This window comes from Panthera tigris, chromosome E1 (assembly GCF_018350195.1).
Source record: "Panthera tigris isolate Pti1 chromosome E1, P.tigris_Pti1_mat1.1, whole genome shotgun sequence".
Classification (NCBI taxonomy): domain Eukaryota; kingdom Metazoa; phylum Chordata; class Mammalia; order Carnivora; family Felidae; genus Panthera; species Panthera tigris.
In genome coordinates, this window is record NC_056673.1 from 30,166,771 (window position 1) to 30,188,194 (window position 21,424).

Here is a 21,424-nt window from a genome sequence, read left to right on the forward strand (position 1 = left end):
CTTTTATTCTTCACAGTCAAAATTCTAGAAATAGTTCTCCAAAGCCTGCTATCTCCACTATCCATTTACTCCTCAACCTCTCCCAACAGTCCTCCTCGGAAAGCAGCAGCTCTGGCTACTGTGACAGATAAGAGTCATCTATACACATTATACATTGAAAAGCAGTTCGCAGTCAACCTCTGGAGAAATGACGGTGGTGCGGACAAGGGGGGGGTACAATGAAGGGGACTTGAGAAGAGGATTAAGTCAGAATACGTTTTGAGGGTGTGGTCAAATGCATTTATTGAAAGACTGGATAAATAATGTAAGAAAAAGAGGAGTCCATGACATTCTAGGCAGCTCTGTTGGAAGATGATGCTGTCATTTACTGAAACATGGGAGACTACGCAGGGCACAAGGTTGTTTCCCTTCAGTGAGAGTAGTTGCTATTTCTCACATATTTATTATTTCCCAAACACCCAACCCAGTGGGCTCTTACTTATTTGTTTAGTGAATAAATCTTAATATATAATGGTATTAGTCTCAGGATATTTTCAGCTGGAAGTAATGGAAAACTTTGACTCAAATTAGTTTAAAGCATGAACAGTTGATTATCTCACAAAACAGGGAGAGCAAGCTCTGGGCCTGATTCATCGCTGCATCTCTGCTCTGTGGACCTCAGCCTCAGACTCCTCCTTAGGCTGATGTGTGGCAGTTTCCAGAGTCACATCCAACCCAAGCACAGGAGAAAGAGGCAGTGTCTTTCTCCCTCTCTCTCTTTATCCCTCTCCTTCTTTTTCTCTGTCCCCCATCCTTCTGTCTCAAGAGTGAGAAAACCACTACTCTGGTTGTTTTATGGGGCAAATCAGGCCTCAGGCAATCAGGCAAAGGAAGCACCTTTAAGTCACTGGGGCCCATGTCTGAAGCTGGGGTGGGGTCTGCTTGCCTCAGGCACCTGGCTGCAATATGGTCAGGAGGATACCTGAACCAAGTCTGGATTTTGTTGGAAAGGAAGAAGAGGGAAATTGGAACCTGTATGAAACCAATGTTGTCAATGCTGACAAAATGCCTTATAATAATGATGAAATTGTAGGCTTATGAGAAGTTATGTGAATTCTGAAAGTGTTAAAAAAAAACAAAATAAGACAAAACCAAGTGCTTTGGTGATGCTTATGGATATTCTAGATATAACAATTATCCAGAATGTTAAATTAGTCTTGTAATTGATTATCGCTCTATAACCACATTTCCTATGAATTTGAGATAGCTTATGAAAAATAACTTCAAATTTCTTATTAAAGTTATTTAGTAAATATTTCTTGAGCACTGTGTGCAAAGACTTGAGTTAGAAATAGAAAAGGAATAAAAGTACATATACAACTTGTCCCAGTTCATCAGGAGGAAAAGAAGAAGGCACCAAACAGTTGCTGAAGACCTGTCCTACATGTTGATGAGGTTATTACTTTTAATTCTCCTAATAGGCCTACAAAGTAGTCATATTACCTTCATCAGACATTTCTAATGGTCACCAATATCTGGTTCACCTCTTCTTCTGAGTTCATGGAAGGCTGCGCTTCCCAGGTCCACTGAGGTTGGCTCTGTGACAAGAAGTCATATAGGTCACTTCTGTGTTGGGCATTAATTGCTGGTGTGAAAACTTCCACTCTCTTCTATTGCTCTAGCACCTGGAATGCCATGTGTCCACAATGGCATAGTTTCAAGATGGTGAAGCCAGCCTCCAACCTCCTGAGTCCCTGAATAACTACAAATCTGCTATGGTGTGTAATGCAAGGGAGACACTTTCTTCAGGTTCTACCACAGGGAGATTTGGTTACCACATGATAGTGCAGGATAGTTAGTTCTAACATAGATAGTTTATCCCTTTTTTAAAAAAATTAATGTTTATTTCTGAGAGAGAGAGAAGAAGAGAGAGAGTGGGAGAGAGAGAGAGCACACATGAGTGGGGGGAGGGGCAGAGAATGATAGAGACACAGGATCCGAAGGAGACTCCAGGCTCTGAGCTGTCAGCACAGAGCTGGACATGGGGCTTGAATCTACAAACCGTGAGATCATGATTAAGTCAGATGCTTAACTGACTGAACCACCCAGGTGCCCTGATAGTTTATCCTCATATGGAAGATGAAGGTCCAGAAGAATTGGCGACTCACCCAAAGTCACCAAGAATGGCATCATCGGGCTATGAGAACACAGGCTTAGTTGGGCTCCAAAGCTTGTACCTGCTCTACCAGTGCATGCCAGCTTCCAAATTAGGCATAGTTCTTGTCACAAAATTGGCCCTCAATGAATGTTTTATCTATGATTATTATTAGTGATAACTTACATGTTTTTATTATATGTGTTTAACATCTCAGCCAAGGTTTTCAAAGATACATACCACATTTTTTTCCCTCTCATTTAGCCCTTACAGTAAGCTTATCAGGTAGGTCTTAGTAAATTTCTCTCTGTTTGTCTGTTTCCTCCTCCTGCTAAAGAAATAATTATTGATTTTCCACGTTGAGCCAGCACAGTGTTCGCTGTTGGCTGTACAGTAGATGCTGTCTAAGGATTAGATTCAATGACTTGTCTGCAGACTTACAATAGGAAGAACTAGAATTTAATCAGAGATTGTTTTTTTTCTTTGTAAATTTTCTAATGTTTTTATATCTTATTTTTGAAAGAGACAGGGCATGAGCGGGGGAGGGGCAGAGAGAGAGAGGGAGACACTGAATCCGAAGCAGGCTCCAGGCTCTGAGCTTTCAGCACAGAGCCCAACACAGGGCTCAAACCCACAAACCGTGAGATCAGGACCTGAGCTGAAGTTGGATGCTTAACTGACTGAGCCACCCAGGTGCCCTACAGATTGTCTGTTTTTTAAACATAGGAGTTTATAGTCTAGTAGAGGGCCAAGAGAGCTACATAAGTATCACTAAATATAGTAGTCAAGAAGGTCAGAAAGGTGGTATAGTGGTCTTATGACTGAAAGAAAAACTACTGTGCAGATTCAAGTATGGAGGGCATGATCACTCCCAGTTGGGGTTACTTGCAACGTTTTCACAGAGGCTCACCTGAACTTTGATAGGATTTGATAGAATGGATAGGATTTGGACTGAGGACTGTGAAGTGAAAGGGCATTCCAGTGACCTAAATATTGGAAATGCATTTGGGGGAAATATTCAGAGTGTAGTTGGCAATACTACTGGCTTTGCATTGGAGCAGTAGGTGGGTGAGATGAAAAGAAGAGGGCAGGACTATGGAAAGTTAACACAGGAAGCAGCCTCAGAGATGGACCCATTCAGGGAGGTCAAGGGTTAACTGTGGTCTGCTGGGTGTGACCAATGATTAGTGATTCTGAAGCTCACTGGTGCTTAGTGGGAAAGAGCCAAGGGCCCATGAACTGTGAAATTCCAAGGGCACCTTAGGAAAGGAATGGTGCCCAAAAGCCATGCATCTAGCATCTCAAATCCTGTCCAATCACCTTGATTTCATAGTCAAGGGAACTATGATCTGAGAGAGAAAGCAACTCCTCCCAGGTCACAGGGCTCCACTTGTGACACAGCTGGAACTAGAACAAAGACCACCTGATTTCTTCTCCCGTGCCTTTTTTCTCCACACTAGGCATCAGAATCTGGAAGACCTTAATGCATTTGAACTATCGCGTAGGTGAGAGGGAGGCTCTGCAAGATTGTCAGCATGTACATTGCACTGAAATGGCAGTGAGAGTGTACCATGCAGAGGGGCATGTGGAAAGGTGGAGGCAGGGAAAGGGTTAGGTGAATTCCAGAGTAGAATAAGGAGTCATGTAATCACACCTGAATTAGTGCGATGGAAGGGAAAAAGGATAGAGGAGCGTGACCACGACACAAGAGAAAGAATTCTTGTTGTTATTAACAATGCTGACAATGCTGTTCATAAACAGGATCAGATCACTGTTCTAGAAAGTGATGTTGAAAAGAACATTTCCCCCGAGAAAGCCCAGACTAATCCCATGTTTAAACAATCCTTGGATGTTGTATTCCAGGCTGAAGTGAGCTGTTTCTCTGAGTGCCAAATACCCATATGAAAATTAAAAAAATGAGTCCAACATCTGAATGTTTGGGCTATATGACGCCAAGCGTCCCACACAGCTGATTCAGAGGCAACAAGAGGGCATATGGTGCTGACTGCTGGCAGGGCATTTTGTAGATTCCACTAGGACTCTGAAAAGTGTCGGTATGGAGAACGCATTACCCAGACAGCACTCATTTGTATGTTTTTGGCAAATCAACTTCACCTGACAAGGAGATGAGACATAGGAGCTACCCTACCTCATTCCAGTAAACTCCTGCTAAGAATAGTGAATGGTCTATATAATACTGGTCTATATCCTATAGGAAAACAGTCTATATAATAGCAAATTACAATGGCATGGAACGTTCCCTCTCTGGGTAATTTTGAAATATTTTCTAAAAAAACATCTGTAATTATTAAGCCATGAATTTGAGAAAGGCAATATGTGATGGAACAGAAATAAACAGATCCCATGGGACTTTGAAGAAAACCTGTATTTGGGTTTACTCATCTCTAAAATGCTTAACAGACTGACAGGAACAAAGTAGGCACTTAAGCAATATAAATTTTCATTCCATTCCATGGACGCAGAATTTGAAGTTCATAAGACAATTCACGTGAGCCTCATTTCATTTGATGAAGGTCAAATTAGTTGGGCCCTGAAACATGAACAAACTTTGCCCAGTGCCACCCAACTAGCAAATGGTGGGGACCAGGTTTGAGTCTCTGCCTTTTGGCTTGAGGTCCAGTGTACTTTTCACTACACCATAATAATGAACATATTATGTATATTACCATTTCTCCTTTAGCAGGCTATAATTTTGGCAGTCCGTACTGGGTTTTATTTTCCACTGTGGCTTGTGCAATAGTTACCACCACTGAGTATTTTTAACTGACAGAACAGATTTCTATTGAGAAGCAAACTTATGCATTATCCTGAGAAATGGGCTGAATGTTGTAAGGTGAGGCCCCAAGAATAACTTGGGGATCACAGAGTACTTTCAACTTGGGATCTTGGGGCACTGGTCCATTTTAAAGGAACTTGGGTACTACTTTCAAATAAAGAGGCTTTCAGAACTTCTAGATTGTTGAGAATAAGAAAGCTGTGTCTCCAATTATTCATTTCTTTTTAAACTTTAATTAACTCATTTATTCGTTCATAAATGCCATTAAGCATTTATCGTGTGCCAGGCACAGTGCTAAGGGCTGGAGAAAAAGAGGCCTACATAGTCCCCACCTTCAAGGAGCCCACGGTTTGGGTAGAAACAGATAAAGAAAGAATGTGTTATATGATACAGTGTGAGAACAGAGGCAGTATAGATGCACAGGATGCTATGGGATGTTGAGGACGGGCATCCACCTGAGACTAACAAGCAGGGAAGGATTCCCAGAGGATTTGCTATCTGGGCTGGGGTGTAAAACACCGTCAGAAGTTATGAGGACTTAGAAGTGCATGAGACATGATGGAGGTCTTCGCCAGCCAAAAGGTGGGAAAGCACCGGTAAATAGAGTGTGTGGCCATAGAGGAGAGGAATAAAAAAATGTGGGTGGGGGACAGATTATGAGAAGCCTCAAAGTCCAAATGTTTACTGCTTAATATACATGGGAGGTACTTTTTAAAAATATGTTTAATGTTTATTTTTGAGAGAGAGAGAGAGCAAGAGAGAGAGAGAGAGAGAGAGAGAGAGAGAGAGAGAGAGAATGAACACAAGCGGGGGAGGGGTAGAGAGAGAGGGAGACAGAGGATCTGAAGCAGGCTCTCTGCTGACAGTGGAAAGCCTGATGCAGGGCTTGAACTCACAAACCATGAGATCATGACCTGAGCTGAAGTCCAATGCTTAACTGACTGAGCCACCCAGGTGCCCCTCACATGAGGGGTACTTTTTAGACCCAAGTCATCCCAGCTATTGCTGGTGAAGGCTCATCCAAATTCTGTGATTATGTGTATAAACACCAACGCACATACATCCCGCAAAACATCCGTTATGCTGATATGCTGAGTGAAGATAGTAAACAAAGCTGTTTTAAGTTTCTAGATGATTTCTTCCTCAGAGATGGGAGTTGGAGCTTTCAATCGTGTAGCTTGTTCGTTTGGCTTGCCATCTAAATCCAGTGGGTTAATATTCACAGGCACTGGAAGTGAAGGAGAAGCAGGGCAGACAATGTTTGGCAGAGCTGAGTGGACAAAGTCCCATCAATGTCCAGGCCTCGGTGGCACTGAGGTGCCATCACTCCCACAAAGACATAAACAATACAGACTACCTGTAAACTTTCAGCAACAAACTACCTCTCGGGTTCCTTGGTCAGGGGAGTACATCTTTCCAAGGAAAGATAGGTATGGAGGATGAAGTCTAACAGAAGTGGAGATTGATCATGGAAGAAGACCACAAGTGTGTGTGTTGGGAAAATGCGAATCACGGGACCATAAACTCTGAGAGCTGGGAGTTTTAGGAAGCAAGTTAAAGAGTCCAGGATCCAGCCAGGGCTTTCTGCATCACTACATGAACATTGTTTACTTCATGTATTGCTCAAGGCTGGACAGAGTCAAGCCTGAACAGCGGCCAGAGTCAAAGAGAAAATCTGTATGTGTGGTGGAGGTAATATGAGTCATTTCTGCTTGGCTCTGCTCTCAGAAAAATTTCTGAAAAATTTTATAGGCAGAATTGGCATCTCAGATATAAAGTAGTTACCAGGTCTTGTTTCTAAGATTCAAATGTGTCTTTATTTCAATTTTATTTTTTTCAATATCAGAAATCTAAGCTTTATTACTGCTGCTTTTAATTCTTTCCCAAATAAATATGTATGGTATTATAGTAATACCCAATAGCAACTCTGTAGATGAGGATCAAATGTGTTTTCAAAAGAAAAATAATGGATGGGATAAAACTGTTTATCTTTGTTCTAATTAGCTCAACCAGCAAATTTGGAACATCAAAGATCTTTGCAGACTTTGCTAAACTGTTACTCCATTTTCACTAAAAAAATGCTACAGACACAATTGGGTGTCCATTGATATACACACCCATTGGATTAATTCTATAAATAAGGGTGTTTATAGCATGCAGTTATGGGCTGAATTATGTCACCCCACCCCACTCCACCAAATTCATGTGCTAAAGTCCTAACTCCCTAACCCCCAGTACTTCAGAATGTAATTGTACTTGGAGGTAGAGTCTTCATTTATTTTATTTTTTTTAAGCGGGCTTCTTACCCAACAAGCGGGCTCAGTGTGAGGCTTGAACTCAAAACCTTGAGATCAAGACCTGAGCTGAGATCATGAGTTGGACACTTAACCTACTGAGCCACCCAGGAGCCCCTGGAGATAAGGTCCTTAAAGAGGTAATTAAAATAGAGTCATTAGGGTAGGCCCTAATCCAATAGGACTGGTATCCTTATAAGAAGAGGAAATTTGGATACAGAGAGAAGAATGATGTGAAGACATAGGGAGAAAATGACCATCGAGAAGCCAAGGAGAGAGACCTGGAACAGACGCTCCCTCACGGCTCTCAGAAGGAACCAACCCTGCCCACATCTTGGACTTCTAGCCTCCAGAACTGTGAGACAACAAATTTCTGTCGTTGATGCTAGCCAGTCTATGGTGCTCCATTATGGCAGCCCTAGGAAATGCAACACAACATGCATATTTATTCTATCTAGATATTAGTAAGTTTATAACATGAACATTTATTTTCTGCCATCTGTTCCTTTTCAGTTTGGCCTCAGCATTCGGATTTCTTTGAGGAGAATGACCTGTCCTCATTTTATGCATTCTAGATAGGACTGTAAATAAGATATTTGGGGGGCAGGGTGGACATGTGACCTGAATTAGGCCAACGAAACTCTCTCCTGGGACTTTGACTCTCAAGAAGAACTAGGATGAAAATGACACTAGAAGCTTATTCATGGTGCTGACAACTGCCTGCTAAATCGTGTCTGCTACACAAATCAGTGTTGTTGCCAGCGCCCTGCTTTTTTGTAAGTATGGTTGTCTGGCATTCTCATGGATTCTAAGAGCTGCCCCACATTTTCTAATAAACTGTTTTATCTTAGATTAGAAAGATGATATTTTTTATAGCTTGCAAGCAATTATTTTTAATCCTGTTCGTGCCATTTTTTTCTATTGAAATCTAAAAAAAAATTTATTAATTTTTTTATTTAAAACCCTTTCCTTGCTTAATTCTCTTTTATTCTCCCGTGTAGGTTTTAGGCATTCATCATTCAATAAATGTGCACTGAGCACCTATTATGTGTCAGATATTGCACTGGGTGTTTTCATCAAACTGGGAGTTGGAAGTTGTTTTGTGTAATGTGGGGTATTATCGAATATTTAGAAATTAGATATTTCACATGTTATTAAACTGCATTTATGTAGAGTCTATATATATTTATATCAACAGCATAAATTAAGTAGGTGGAAAACCCCATCTAAACTTGGGGAATTTTATATCAGCAAGTGTTTAGCATCTGCTGTGTACAAAGATCCGTATCAGGTAATACGGGGTGGGGGGGGGGGTACAAAAAAAAAGATAAAGATTGCCCAGCCTAAAGGCACTTACTAGGGGCTCCTCAGATATATTTAACAGTTAACAAATAGGAACACGTTCTATAGTGAATACCAAACCTTAAGAAAATGAGAAAAATCCATCTGAATCCTCTGACAATGCTACCACAGGAGAATTTGTTGTGTTCACACCATGTTACATACTTTAATGTCAGATCTCATTTAATACTCATAGCCAACCTGTGAGCTGGGCACTGTTATCATCCCATTTTACTCGGATAGAAACTGAGACCAAATGAGGTTAGCAAACTTTCTTGGAGCACCCCCTTGCATCCTTCATAATTTTTCAATTTGCACACGAATCTCTAATTCTACAGGCCAAAGATATCCCCTTATCCTCTCAAAACAGTCAACAAAACAGAACAACTTAATATGCCAACATTCAAGGAGCTGGAGTTAGGACCTGTGCATCCTTGCCACTGTCTCCTGTCCTCTCCTGGATTTAGAACTTTGTTTGATTTGATAATTGTGTCCTCACATCCAGGCTATCACAACTATTTCATGTCGAAACCCTGGGAGTGTGAGCTTTGCCCCAAATTCGTTTCTAAGCCTAGGGGCAGGAGCTTTGGTAACAGACTACCAAGGCTAGAATTTCCAAATAAATCAATATGCATCTTCTATGGAATTCACTGCAGTGGGAGTTTGTATTTATCATTACTTGGCTCCTAGACTCATTTAAGAGAGGCCAACTGGCAGCTCCCATCTCTTATAAAAGTTTCCAGAAGACAAAACATGAAAGTTCTGTTTCATTTTTTCCTGGGATTCTTTTATCTTGTGTGAGCATCAGTAATCAAAGTGGCATTTACTAGCTTGGCAAATGAAGAAACCTTTACTTTCCCACAAGCTCAGTTGTAGGTATCAGGCTCTCCTAAAGTTTCCATAGCAAATAGCTAGCTGAGTGTGCAAAAGGAAGAAAGACAGAAAGTCAAAGAAACAAAGAAATACAGAAAGAAACAAGGAAAGACAGAAACAAAGAGACAGAGAAAGAGAAGGAAAAAAGAAAGAAAAAGAGAAAGAAAGAGAACAGAGGAAAAGAAAAGAGAAAAGAAGAAAGAAGAAAAAGAAGAAAGAAGAAAGAAATCTGCAAGGAAAAAAATAGTATAACAAGGACCACACTGATCCTACATTAGTTTTCTAGTGACTTGCAGAGTTTGTAATTTTTATCATTTACCTTTCTCTCCACTACACCAATTCCTAGGGGAGGGTTCATTTTTTATTCATTCTGAAAGTTTACCATCAATCATCCTCTTAAAGAGCTTGCCAGAAACTTGGACAGAGCCTCATAATAAAATTGCACAGACAGAGGACTAATTGATTTCTATAAATAATGTTTAGCTGTAAAGATATGAAAGGTGGTTAGAACCACATGTATTAATCTCCCTTTTGCTCCATCTGTGTCTGCAAAAGCAGACTGTACCTTGACAAAGTACCCTGACTATTTTGCCCTGCAAACACACAGCAGGAGATTAACACCAGATGGCCCACCCCTCCCATTTCCTTGCCCTGCCCTCCGCCCCGCCCCCACCTCCTCTGGCCAAATCCTCTAATTACTCCTCCCCTCTGGTCCCCACTTTATATCCCATAATTTTAAAATTCACTTTCCATTACCATCCCTGCACTGACAACATGCCGAGTTGACAGTCCCCCATTTCTCTCCACCCTTCCACCTTTCTGTACAATAAACAAAAACACAACCCAAACCTCAAACACAAAAGCTTTTCATCAGACTGCAAGACTAACAGTGTTCAGAAAAAACAGTAACTACCGGTGCTAAAGAATTATTAATGTGTGTGTCTTGGAAAGAGGGGGATTAGAGAGGACTCACGCTGGAGGACACTCTCAGGCACTACTAGCTTTAATCACATGGCACCAAAATACCCAGCATTTACTACTTGTCAACATCATATAAAACGGGAACAAAATTATATCTGGGGAAATAAATGCTGGCTGGACAAAGATAATGCTATAAATCTCATGTTGCTGGAAGAATGTTGAAAACCCGCAGAAGCCCCATCTGCTCAGGCCAACTGTGATAGGCTGAAATAAAAAGCGAACTAGAGACAGGGCAGGGCTGTGTGATAGATGCCCAATTCCAAATTATGAACATTAGGTGGTTACATCGCAAAGACTGATTCATAAGGGCGCCATCTTAACTGGTTGGGTCAATCAGCTGGTTCCAATCCCAACTAAACACAACACAAAATGTCATACTTAGCATCGAATATCATTTTTCTGGCTACAGATTAAATACAAAATGAATGATTACTTTCACTTGGGAGACAGGAAAATTGTCACACTAGACAGAATTCGATGAAATTGGCCCATTTCTTCCTCTTCTTCTTCTTCTTTTTTTTTTTTTTTTCTTCTCTTTTCCTGGCCTGAATTGCTCCTAGATGATGGTAGATATTTTCCATAAATAAGAGTGCTAGGGAGTCTTTTTTGATGGGGCAACACAAATGACTAGATTGATTCAAATAAAGTAATTCTACATCAGTCTAATTCTGAGAGCATTAACTATTCCTGATGATTATCATACTTGAAATATGGTCATAATTTTAAAAGCTTTCACAGATACTTTCCTTTTCTGTAGCTTTTCATGTGAGGCAGCTCAAACTTTCTCAAAGCTTTTCTTTTAGGGGGAAAATGCATGCTGTGTTTCGTAATTTTAAGTCTCCGTAAAGTTAACCACACTTGTAAAAAATCACTTATTTTTAGCGTGGGCTCCTTCTGTAGCATTCCCTTCGTCTCCACACGCTGGTTAGTTGTCTGTCTTCACCCCCTTGCCCTGGCCTGCTCACGTCAGCCTAGCAGTTCCTTCTTTCAATGGCAAGTACTAAGAAGGCAGGGGCTGTTGTAGCCCCACTTGCTTTGCCTGGAGCTCCCAGTGATTTCATGAAGGCTACCAGCTCTGCTACCAGCCTACAGTGTGTGGGATCTGCTGGCCGTTTTGTTATACAGCCATCCCCTGCTTTTCCAAAGTTTGCTTTATGCTGCTTTGCTTTTACCAAAGACCTGCATCAGTACCTGTTTTTGCTAACTGAAAGAAATCCAAAGAAGACTTTTGCTTTCACCAAAAAATGGAGAAAGGCATACACAGCATTCAGCATCTGTTTCGCAGCAGGCCATTATGGAGGCAGCGTGCACCTCGAGCAGCCCCGCCAAGCTCCTTCCCCAGGAACCATACTCACTCAGCCTTTCAGCATCAAGTGCCATACTTTGAACTGTGTCTGAGAGCGTGAGCACTTTATCTTGATTTATTTTGTGTATCTGTTAACAAGATGTGTCCCAAGGTATCAGAAAAGCTTAAAAAATTTATTTTGGGGGTCTGGGACAGTGCAAAAAATGTCCCATATAATTGAATGCTAATTGCTTCTTTGCTTTATGCCATTTAGGCTCACGAAAGGTTTTGTAGGGATGCTCTGCTTTTGATAGCTGGGGAAACCTGTAGTTTCATTAGCCACTTCTGCAATGGCCCTAATCTCATCTAAGCACTGGAGTGGAAGAAGATACCGGAAGGGAATGGTTGATTGGACATAAGGAAGTTTTTGCTTCCTTTTCTTTTTAAAAAGGTCTTGGGTAGGGAGGGCCCATGTTGGAACTGGGCCATTATGCTACTTGATTTCATAATTATTGACCTGGTTCTAGGAATTAGGAATTAGACAAGATAGCCCTTGAGGTGTATGTGAGGGGAGTTGCTTGGTCTGTGAGTTAGTGAGTGTGTCAGGACACAGTATGGCTGATCCAAGCCCTGAGTCCATGATGTTCAAATGACTGAAGCATTTCGAGCAAGCAAAAAATTAGCACATCTGTTCATTGGATCAGTGGAAGGAGCCTACTGAGCTCTGAAACACCATGGCCGATCGGTCTGGTGAATTATTTAGCATTCCCAAAAGCTAGGGTGTTCTCCATGTAGGCTGGTTGGAAAGTTAAAAGTGCCAAGAAATACATGGTACTGTATTTATATTACCTGGAGTTGAAGAACTGTGTAACCCAGTTTCCACCGCTTACGGCAACAACTGAAGTCTGAAACCAAGAGTCAAGAGGAATACCTAAGCATGAAGGTCAAACTTGGATTCCACACATCTAACCAAGTGAAGCAATCACTGCTTTCTGACCAGTAGGTTCACACTTATAAATGTACCCTCAAACACAAGATTAAAACCTTGAAGTAGGTAAATCATCATGTGTTGGGACCAAATGCATCAGAGTCCTAGTAGAAGGATCCACCTAAGTACATCAGTAGGAACTTGGAGGTCAAAGAGAATGAAGTCAATCTATGGCCTTCCTGAGTGCCAGGCAAAGAAAGAGTCTCTGAGAAGACACCATAGTCCCAATGGAGTCCTAAAGTCTTGAGAAGAAGGAGGACCCTCCAAGTAGCCTTAAGATGTTTGAGCCATGGTGTCTGAGAATAAGCAAGCAGAGTCATAGTCATGGTCATATTCATGGGAGTATGAGGTGATGTGCCCTGGGGTCTGCCTACTCCCTGGTAGATGTCTCCCAGACAGTCCCAGTTCAGTGCACATTCAAGTTGAGGTGGTCAAATAAACCTTCTGCATCTGCCTGTCTCCTGAGCTGTCGAGCTTCCTCCTCACCTCAGGTTTAGATAGCTGTCTTTGTGGTTTGAAATAGCTAAGGGCAAAGGTTTAGGTCCTTTCCCCCCATCTATGCCCCTTTGGCCAGAGTCCTCATCCTCCCTCTTTGCCACCTTCCCTAGGTGACCAGTGCTCCTATGCTGGATACCAGTGGCCCAAGGTCACTTGCTATATTATTCCACCAGGACCATGCCCTCCCCAAGAGACTCTCTCAGTTGTGCTATTTGAGAGACCTGGAGATGGTGTCCCCTTCCTAGCTGATGATACATAAGCTAAATACAGTAAAGCCATTCCAATTAGGGGAGCAGAATGGTGTAGGACTAAAATTGGCAAACTTTGTAGGAGAGCCAGTAAATAAATATTTTAGCCTTTATAGGCCATGCAAGCTTGGTTGCAAAAGCTCATCTCTGCTGACCTGGTGCTAAAAGCCATAGTCAGTTTGCAAATGAATGAGTATGGCTGTGTTCCAATAAAATGTTCTCTATTAAAATAGGGGAAAGGTTGGATCTGGCTTGTGGGGCCTTAGTTTGCTGACCCCTGGCATAGAAGAAAGAACACTACATGCAAATAAAGACCTGGCCCCCAGTCACAGCCCTAACCTTCACCACGTGCATGACTTCAGGCAAGTCACTTCTTCCTTTCTCACCACTCACTCCTCCCAAAGGAAGCATGTTGTAGAGAGGGTGACATGTGAGACTGGTCATGTGCCTGACATCTTCAGTTGTCTTGCTCGTCAATGGAGTTGTTGATGGCCAACAAAGCAAAGGCCACACAATTTGTTTTACAGGAAGGGTTATCACTGTGAGCATCTGCCATGAGATAACATACATACTCTCCTTTCTTCTTCATAGCGCACCAAGGTAGGTAATATGTTCCCTCTTTAACAGATGAGGAAACAGAGATCGGGGATGTTAAATGACTTGCCCAAGCCACCTAATGACCAAGTTACCAGGTCAAAATTCAAATCCAGGTCTGTCTAACCATACCCAAATTTCCTTTTCACCACGTAGCCTTCTGTGTAGGCAGTTTAGTTTTCAATCCCTTCACACTAACCATTTTTCAGATGTTGTCTCTGATGTACTGTTCTCTCCGCAGTTGTTGGAGTGATCAGATATTGTCACTTCCAGGTGCAAATCTGCCCATTGGCTTCCCGTCACACGTTGGATAGAATAAAGCCATTCCAATTGAGCACAACAGCATAGATCCCAAATCCTTCCCACGTCTTATGAGGCCACTATGGTCTCTGCTATCTGGCTCCACCCTCTCTGACCTTTCTTCTCTGCCTCACTTACTCTGTTCCAGCCCCACACACTTTGCTTTGCCTTACACACGTCAAGCAGACTCCCACATCAAGATTTTCACCATTGTGGCTCTCCAGCCTGGAACACTATGCTCTGTGGATCAGAATGGCTCATCCCCTCACTTAATTGATGCCTCAGCTTAAATGTCACCTCCTCAGAGAGAACCTTCCTGACCACCTTATCCATAAAAGCACCACTAATCACTCTGTCTCCTGATGGTCCTTTTGTTTTCGTTGTAGCTCCTATCACACTAGCCAATAATCACATTTACCTTTTTTCTTCTTCTCTCTTGCCTTGTGAAGGCAAGGGATTTGTCTTGTTCACTGATAAATGTCATCTAATCTCATAGGCTTTCAACGGCTATCTACTGATTGTTGAATAAATGAGAGAAAACATTGGAATGAGGCAACAGTGTGACTGGCTCAGAACCAGCTGACCACCACTCTGAGGGCAGTGTTTCAAATCTTTCAGCAGTGTGAAATTTTGTCCTTTAATCCCCTTCTAGGAAGCACAGCTTGCTTGCCTTTGGCAGAACAACAAAAAAAATTAGGGTACTCCTTCGTCTCATCCTTAGAAAGTATGTAATACAGGAGAGGTGCCACCAAACTGGGAAAGATTAGTCTCACAACTGAATGGCAGAGGTCATCGAAGGTCCAAGGTTTTCCAGCTGCCAGCCGCCAAGCCACTTGTTGTTCCACCTCCTCCACCATCTGCACCATCCTTTTCTGCAGGGGCTGTTCCTGACCAGACTGCCACCACTGCTAAATCCTCCTCTCCCCAGGCTTAAGGGCAGCATGAAAACCTCAGGTAAGCACTTTTGGTGGGAAAACACCATTCTTATCCAAACACTGTTACTTAATGGGTGGAGAAACCAAGAGCCAGAGAACTGAAATAGCTTGGCTAAGGTCCTGCTGCTTATTAATGTCACTTGTGAGTCTATAGCCTGAGTTTCCTGATCACAAAACTGGTCCTAGCTCCACACTGCATGCAAAATGTTAGAAGTACACAATCTGTAACATCCCAGGCTGCTCACTGAAGAATCAATTCAATTCTACATAGATGGAGCATCCAATATGGCTGGTCCCATAATTGCTGAGAGTCTGGGGGTGCAACAATGAAAACACTAGAGTCCCTGTCCCCAAAGAGTTTACTGGAAGTCTGAACACAGAATGAAAGAAATTGGATTTTTGGGGTGTATTTAAATGTTGATTAATAGGTGAATGCAGTAATCAGTTTAATCTCAAAGAGATTCTTAAAGCACCTTCCAAAGCTTCCTCAGTTATGCTTAGGCCTCCCTCTGCATATGATTCTTAAAAAGAGAGAGAGAGGGAGGAAGAGAGAGGAAGAGAGAGAGGGGAAGGGAGAGGAAAGGAAAAGTGAAAGGAAAAAAAAGGAAAGAAAAGGAAAGGGAAGCCAGCCCTCAGCCCAGACTTCAAAGATTATCTTCTGCATTATCGTAGCAACTTTTGATATGAGAATGCAGAGACTTTTGGTTACTACTAACCTAGTCAATAACAGACATTCCCTCCATCAATCAATGGCACATTTGAGGTCTTCTAGAACAACCTGGGTCAGTGACAGGGATTCAAGTACCCATACAACCTGTGAGATCAGTAGGGGGACTTAACGTCAGTCAGTCCCAACTGTGCTAAGCCCTGGCTCAGTTGTTCAGAGATGACCTCCTATAAGAAAAGCTCACCCTTGCCTTTAGAACAAATCTTTCCTATCCATCACCCAGACAATAAAGTCCAAAAAGAGTGAAAGGGTAAGAGAGAGAGGCAGATAGAGCAAGCAAGAGCGAGCCACAAGTACACTGGCAGAAATAATGAGCAAGAGTTGACATTAACACAGAAATGCACCATTCCTGATTGCTTTGTATTTATAGAAGTAAAAACCAAGGATAAAAGAGAAACCGGAAAAAAAGGTACATACTTGCCTCTAGAAGCTTCTCTCCTTCCACATGCCCCATTCTCTCACCTCCCAAAAGATAAAGACACACTTTATCACAGCCCCAAACTACTTGGGACCAAGACTTTGCAGCGCACAGAAACGAAACCAGCTTTCCCTCCGCCTGACCCAGGATGCTTACCCGCTCGCTGAGTTCACTCATCCACTCTCCCCACATTTTCCTGCCTGTTGCATGCAAAGCATTGTCTCCAAACGCCAATTACTGATATTCAAAACTGCGGTTTTCCTACCCTGGTTAGAGACGCCTCCATGAGAGACCGGGTTGAGCTCTTGAGTTGAAAGAGAACCTGGGGGGTGGAGGGAAACCCCTTCTCGAACCTCCACGCGGTTCCCGTTACCAAGGGAACTCTCTTTGTCCTGGGAGGCGAAGAATGGCTGCCTCTCCCACGGCCTGGCTCCAGCAGTGGCCAAATCTCTGCACAGGGTCAAGAGCAGAGGGAGGGGAAGCCTCACACATGCTTCTCACAAAGAAATCACTTTCAAATAATGAAAGAAATGGTGAAAATGCAGTTTGAGGAGGCACCCCGGTGGCGAGGGAGTAAGTTTATCTATGGTGCTGTGATCAGATTGGCGTTGGCTTTCCTGCTCCCCAAAAGGAGATTCAAATCTGTATCACAGGGGAGACAGTGATGGGAAAGTTGCAAAGGGTATGTCCCAGCCTCCTTCAGCAGAGGCTGAACATTGATCAGATGCACAATTAATTAGTTAAAATGCTTAGTTGAAGCTTCGAGCTGGATTATTTTGGCTCCTGGACTCGTCGGAGGAGCTGTCTGCCTGTTTTCTGGAAGCCTGGTGGGGCCCGGCCTGGAGATGGTAGTATCATTTTGACCGTGAAGCAAATTCTCATTTGCCCTGCATTTTAGGGACCTGGGTTGGCTTTCCTTTTCAGAATAAATTCTCTTAGGGAAGATGCCAAAGGAGGAACATTTTGTACATGCTTATTTTGAAACCCATTTGTCAAGGCTAGACCAGACTGAACAGTAGTTTGGAAAGTTTGGATGGATGTCGATTACAAGCCTAGTGCCTGGCACAGGGCAAGCGCTCAATAAAACATCAGCAGCCTGAATGGTTGTAGAAGGATGACTTGTTCCAGCATCTTATCTTTCTAGCAAGGTAAGAGGATAAAAACGCAATAAATGGAGCAGTTGAGGCTCGAGGACATGGCTTACCCAATGACCCATGACTGAATGGTAGTAGACAGACTCAAGCCCAAAGCCCATTATCTCTGACCGTGATGTCTAACTGCTTTTTTAGAACAGAGAATTCTCTATCCAAATGTTGTTGTACAAGTTTAAACACAAAAAAGGCAAATCAATAAAGGAAAACAGATACTGGCCACCTCTGCATCTGGTCTGGGCTAAACATGGGGTGAAGTTATTCACACTGATAGTGAAGTACCAAGCAAAACTGATACACACACATCATTGGTGCCTGTGTATATGATCGTAGGGATTTCCTCTACCATAAAATAATCTCCAAGAAGGAAAGCACCATGCTTCACTCCTTTTCTTCTTTCTTTCTTTCTTTCTTTCTTTCTTTCTTTCTTTCTTTCTTTCTTTCTTTCTTTCTTTCTTTCTTTCATCTCTTAAATACCTACTAATATGCCTACTACATAGCAGGTGCATGATCCTTAAGGACGGAGGATCAATGAGTCCATTTTTGAATGTTTTGTTGTCAACTACATTAGGCCCCAGGGAGGACTCAGGAGATGTTGAAGGCATAGTATCTGTGCCTGTGAAATTTAAGATTTATGTAAAATGAAGGATTCGGTCCTGAAATATCACTTAAGCCTATTGCAGCAAGTGTAGCTGAGAGTAAAAGAAGTAATGCATTTATTTAATGGATGAAAACCAGCTCTCTCGGTGGTTTTGTCTGTCAGACTGTGGCTGTAAAATCCCAGGAGCTCTGAGCTGCAAACAGGCCCAGTTAGGCTGGCAGGGTCCATGCTTATTTCTTGTCAATACCCTTGGCTTTTTCAGCCTGCCTCCTGGAAAGAAACCCTGGGTAATACACATGACCTCGTGGTAGAATGGCTGGAGATAGCACCATCATGGCACATTCCATACTCTGTGATGCTGCTTCTCTTTTACAAAAAGACTAATTTAAATCTATCAAAACCTACTACCAAAATACACAAGATATGCCTGGTGCATAACCACAAGAAAATAGCCTTCTGGACACTCTTATTAGTTGGGATTTGTGGGCCCAGATTTCCCTCTCATTCTCTCTAGGGGATGCTGACACAGGACCTACTTTGCATGGCCCACAGCACTAACTTGTCAACCAGGGGAAAATTCCAGCCAAAGGGATCAGGGTCCTGGCCTCACTGCACCTTCACAATGGAAACAGCAGGTGGAGAGTGCTAAGTGCCAGAGTCTCTGCCAAAAAGACAGACTAATGCTTTCAGGTCATCTGAAGGTCATAGATGAAGACTGAGGCCCAGAGATACAGACCAAGTGGGCAGAGTAGACGGGACTCCATGAATGGAAATGCCCCCTCCTATCTTCCCGAGTGGCCTCTGACTTTAGGCGGAGGCATGCCTCTCATCCTGGCCCTCCTGTCTGGTCATGCCACTCTTCAGAGTAAGATACTGCCACATCTATCCACTGTCCTTAGACCGAGTCCAATATCTGAGGCTTTCTGTCATCTGCACTGCCCAGCTTTGCCTCAGAGACTGCATTTACTCACCCAGTATCTTACCTCTTCTCTGAAATACTCAGGTCATTTTATTTCACCACATTCTTTCTCTTGCATTTTACTCTGCTCATATGTAACACAACCAATGGCACTGTCACAGACAGCACCCCAAATCGACTTGCCAGACCTCTCTGCTTGTGCCAGGGAGCCCTGGGTAAGGTGCTGTGGAAGGAGGGTTTCGGTGGAAGGATGCTCATTTAGAATTATGTTGTGCTTCACCAGAAGGAAGGAGCAATGTCTTATACTCAGCATTCATCATGGCGTGCTGTGCATTTTGGGGAGAGAGTGAAGAAGGAGAAGGAAGGAGAGGAGGAGGAAGGAGAGGAGAAGGAGGAGTTGGAGAAAGGGGGAAGGAATTAGAATTCAGCCATACCTGCCACTCAAGGGCATTCACGTTTTCTGGTGGTGAACCACCTCTTGTTTGAACTAATACCCTTGTCATACATTACAGTCTGAAGTAAATGAGGGCAGCTGGCCTTGTGTCAGGTAATATGGACTGGTGGAGACTGTGGTAAAATAGAGACTAAATGCTATATTCAAAGGGCATGGTAGTATCTCTAGCCACTGCCTGACATGTGGGACTGAAGCCCAGGATTGCCAGCACTTTTTACTTTTTGAAGAAAAGCCAAAAATGTGAAAATGAAAATGTGAAATTTCCCAATTTAACAGTGTTGATTCAAAATGCTCACAAACACTGCATACGACAAACAAAATATATCTATCGAGTTCATGGGCTGCTACTTCATGACCTCTGCTCTATGTGGGACTTTCCAGAGTGTGGGCACAGGCATCTGTAGGCAGGGGTGTAGAGCTGTCATCAACAATCCAGATCACAAAACTTATGTGAAGACATCCAGAGGGTAACAGGTAGAGACATAAATGACCTCAACATGCTACTTCATGAAGTAGAGGGTGCCACAGTGATCAAATATAAAAGCGATCAAATATAAAATCAAAATGGGGAAAAAATAATGGAAGAGCTACCTCTTTCTCAGGAGTTGTGGCAATGGAAGTGTTCAGTGCTCCCATCCAATTCAGGGAGCTGGACAGCTCCAGAGGCAGTCCTCCCTAATCCACCTGTGGTGCCAGAAGGCTGAGCTGGCAGACTGGCAGAAAAGGGGTGGGGTGTGTGGGTGCCACCATGGCAAACAGAATGCCATGCCAGGGGGTAGGCATATGCATGACTCAACAAAAGTCCCTTTTCTCACTGGCCTCAAGCATACTTTCTCCAGCTCTTAGCCAGTATAAACTCAAGAAGCATTGTTTCTGGGGAAGGGCTGGCAATGGTGAGATCCTCCTCTTCAAGGAAGACCTTTCTTCACCATGAACACCTGCAGACGCACCGTCATGGTGCAAGTGGCCCAACTGTTCACAATGGCTGCCCTGCTTCTAGCTCTCTCCGTTTAACCTTGAGGAGACCACCTCTGCCCTTTCAATCCCTTTATATCATCACCAGTCTCCTTCCTTCTCAGCGTTATGACAATGTGCCCCTACTTGTCAAGAATTTGCTTTCTATATCCCTTTTCTCTCTCCCCTTCCCTTTGGTTATGATTCAAATCTCACCAATTAGTTTTCTACAAAGTCTGCTGGTTCCGAACTACCATCTCCTATTTCTATAGCCACCATCCTTATCCAGGTGCTCAACATTCCCAATTCCTGTTACTATTTGGGGCCTCTGAAGAAGGTTTTTCTTGCTTCCAGACTCTCCCCACCTGCCCTAAGCACCATTTCCATCATGTCATCCCCTTCCCTATTATTTATTATCTTAAATTAAAATACACAAACATGACCTTAAAAGACTTTTCCCCCACTGCCTCTGTGTAGAGCCTATTCAATTACCTTCAGGCAATGGAAAGAGCATGAATCTTGGAATCACACAGACCCAAGTTCACATCCTGGCTTTGCCATTTACTCCCTGTGTGATCTGAACAAATTACGTAACCTCTCCTGGCTTCATTTCCTCATCTTAAAACTGGGATAAATAATACCTACCCTGTACAGTTTTTGAGAGAATCATATAAGCTAATGCAGGCTATCCTCTTGTATACGTACTCAAAAAATGGTAGCAGTCATCAGTATTATTCTTTACAAATGTAGTATTAAAGGGGGAAAGTAGGAGGGTGTTTGCATCTGTAAGTAAGCAAGATGACAGATATTTCAAAAGAATATGAATCAAACTAAAGAAATTATGGAAATTCGTACAGCCCTATGTATTCTGCTACAGTGCAGAAGACAAAAAAGATTATCGAGAGAGGGGCGCCTGGGTGGCTCAGTTGATT

The 21,424-nt window shown here is 42.8% G+C and overlaps 1 protein-coding gene across 1 annotated transcript in view; it reads right to left on the reverse strand.

Moving 5' to 3' along the window:
- The window catches only part of ANKFN1 (ankyrin repeat and fibronectin type III domain containing 1), a 297,332-nt gene extending 280,629 nt beyond the window's left edge, over positions 1-16,703 (reverse strand). The window contains exon 1 of the mRNA XM_042966568.1: positions 16,570-16,703. Coding sequence (XP_042822502.1) covers positions 16,570-16,605 — 36 coding nt within the window. The 5' untranslated portion in view covers positions 16,606-16,703. The remainder of the gene's footprint in view (positions 1-16,569) is intronic.
- Between the last annotated feature and the right edge of the window lie 4,721 nt (positions 16,704-21,424).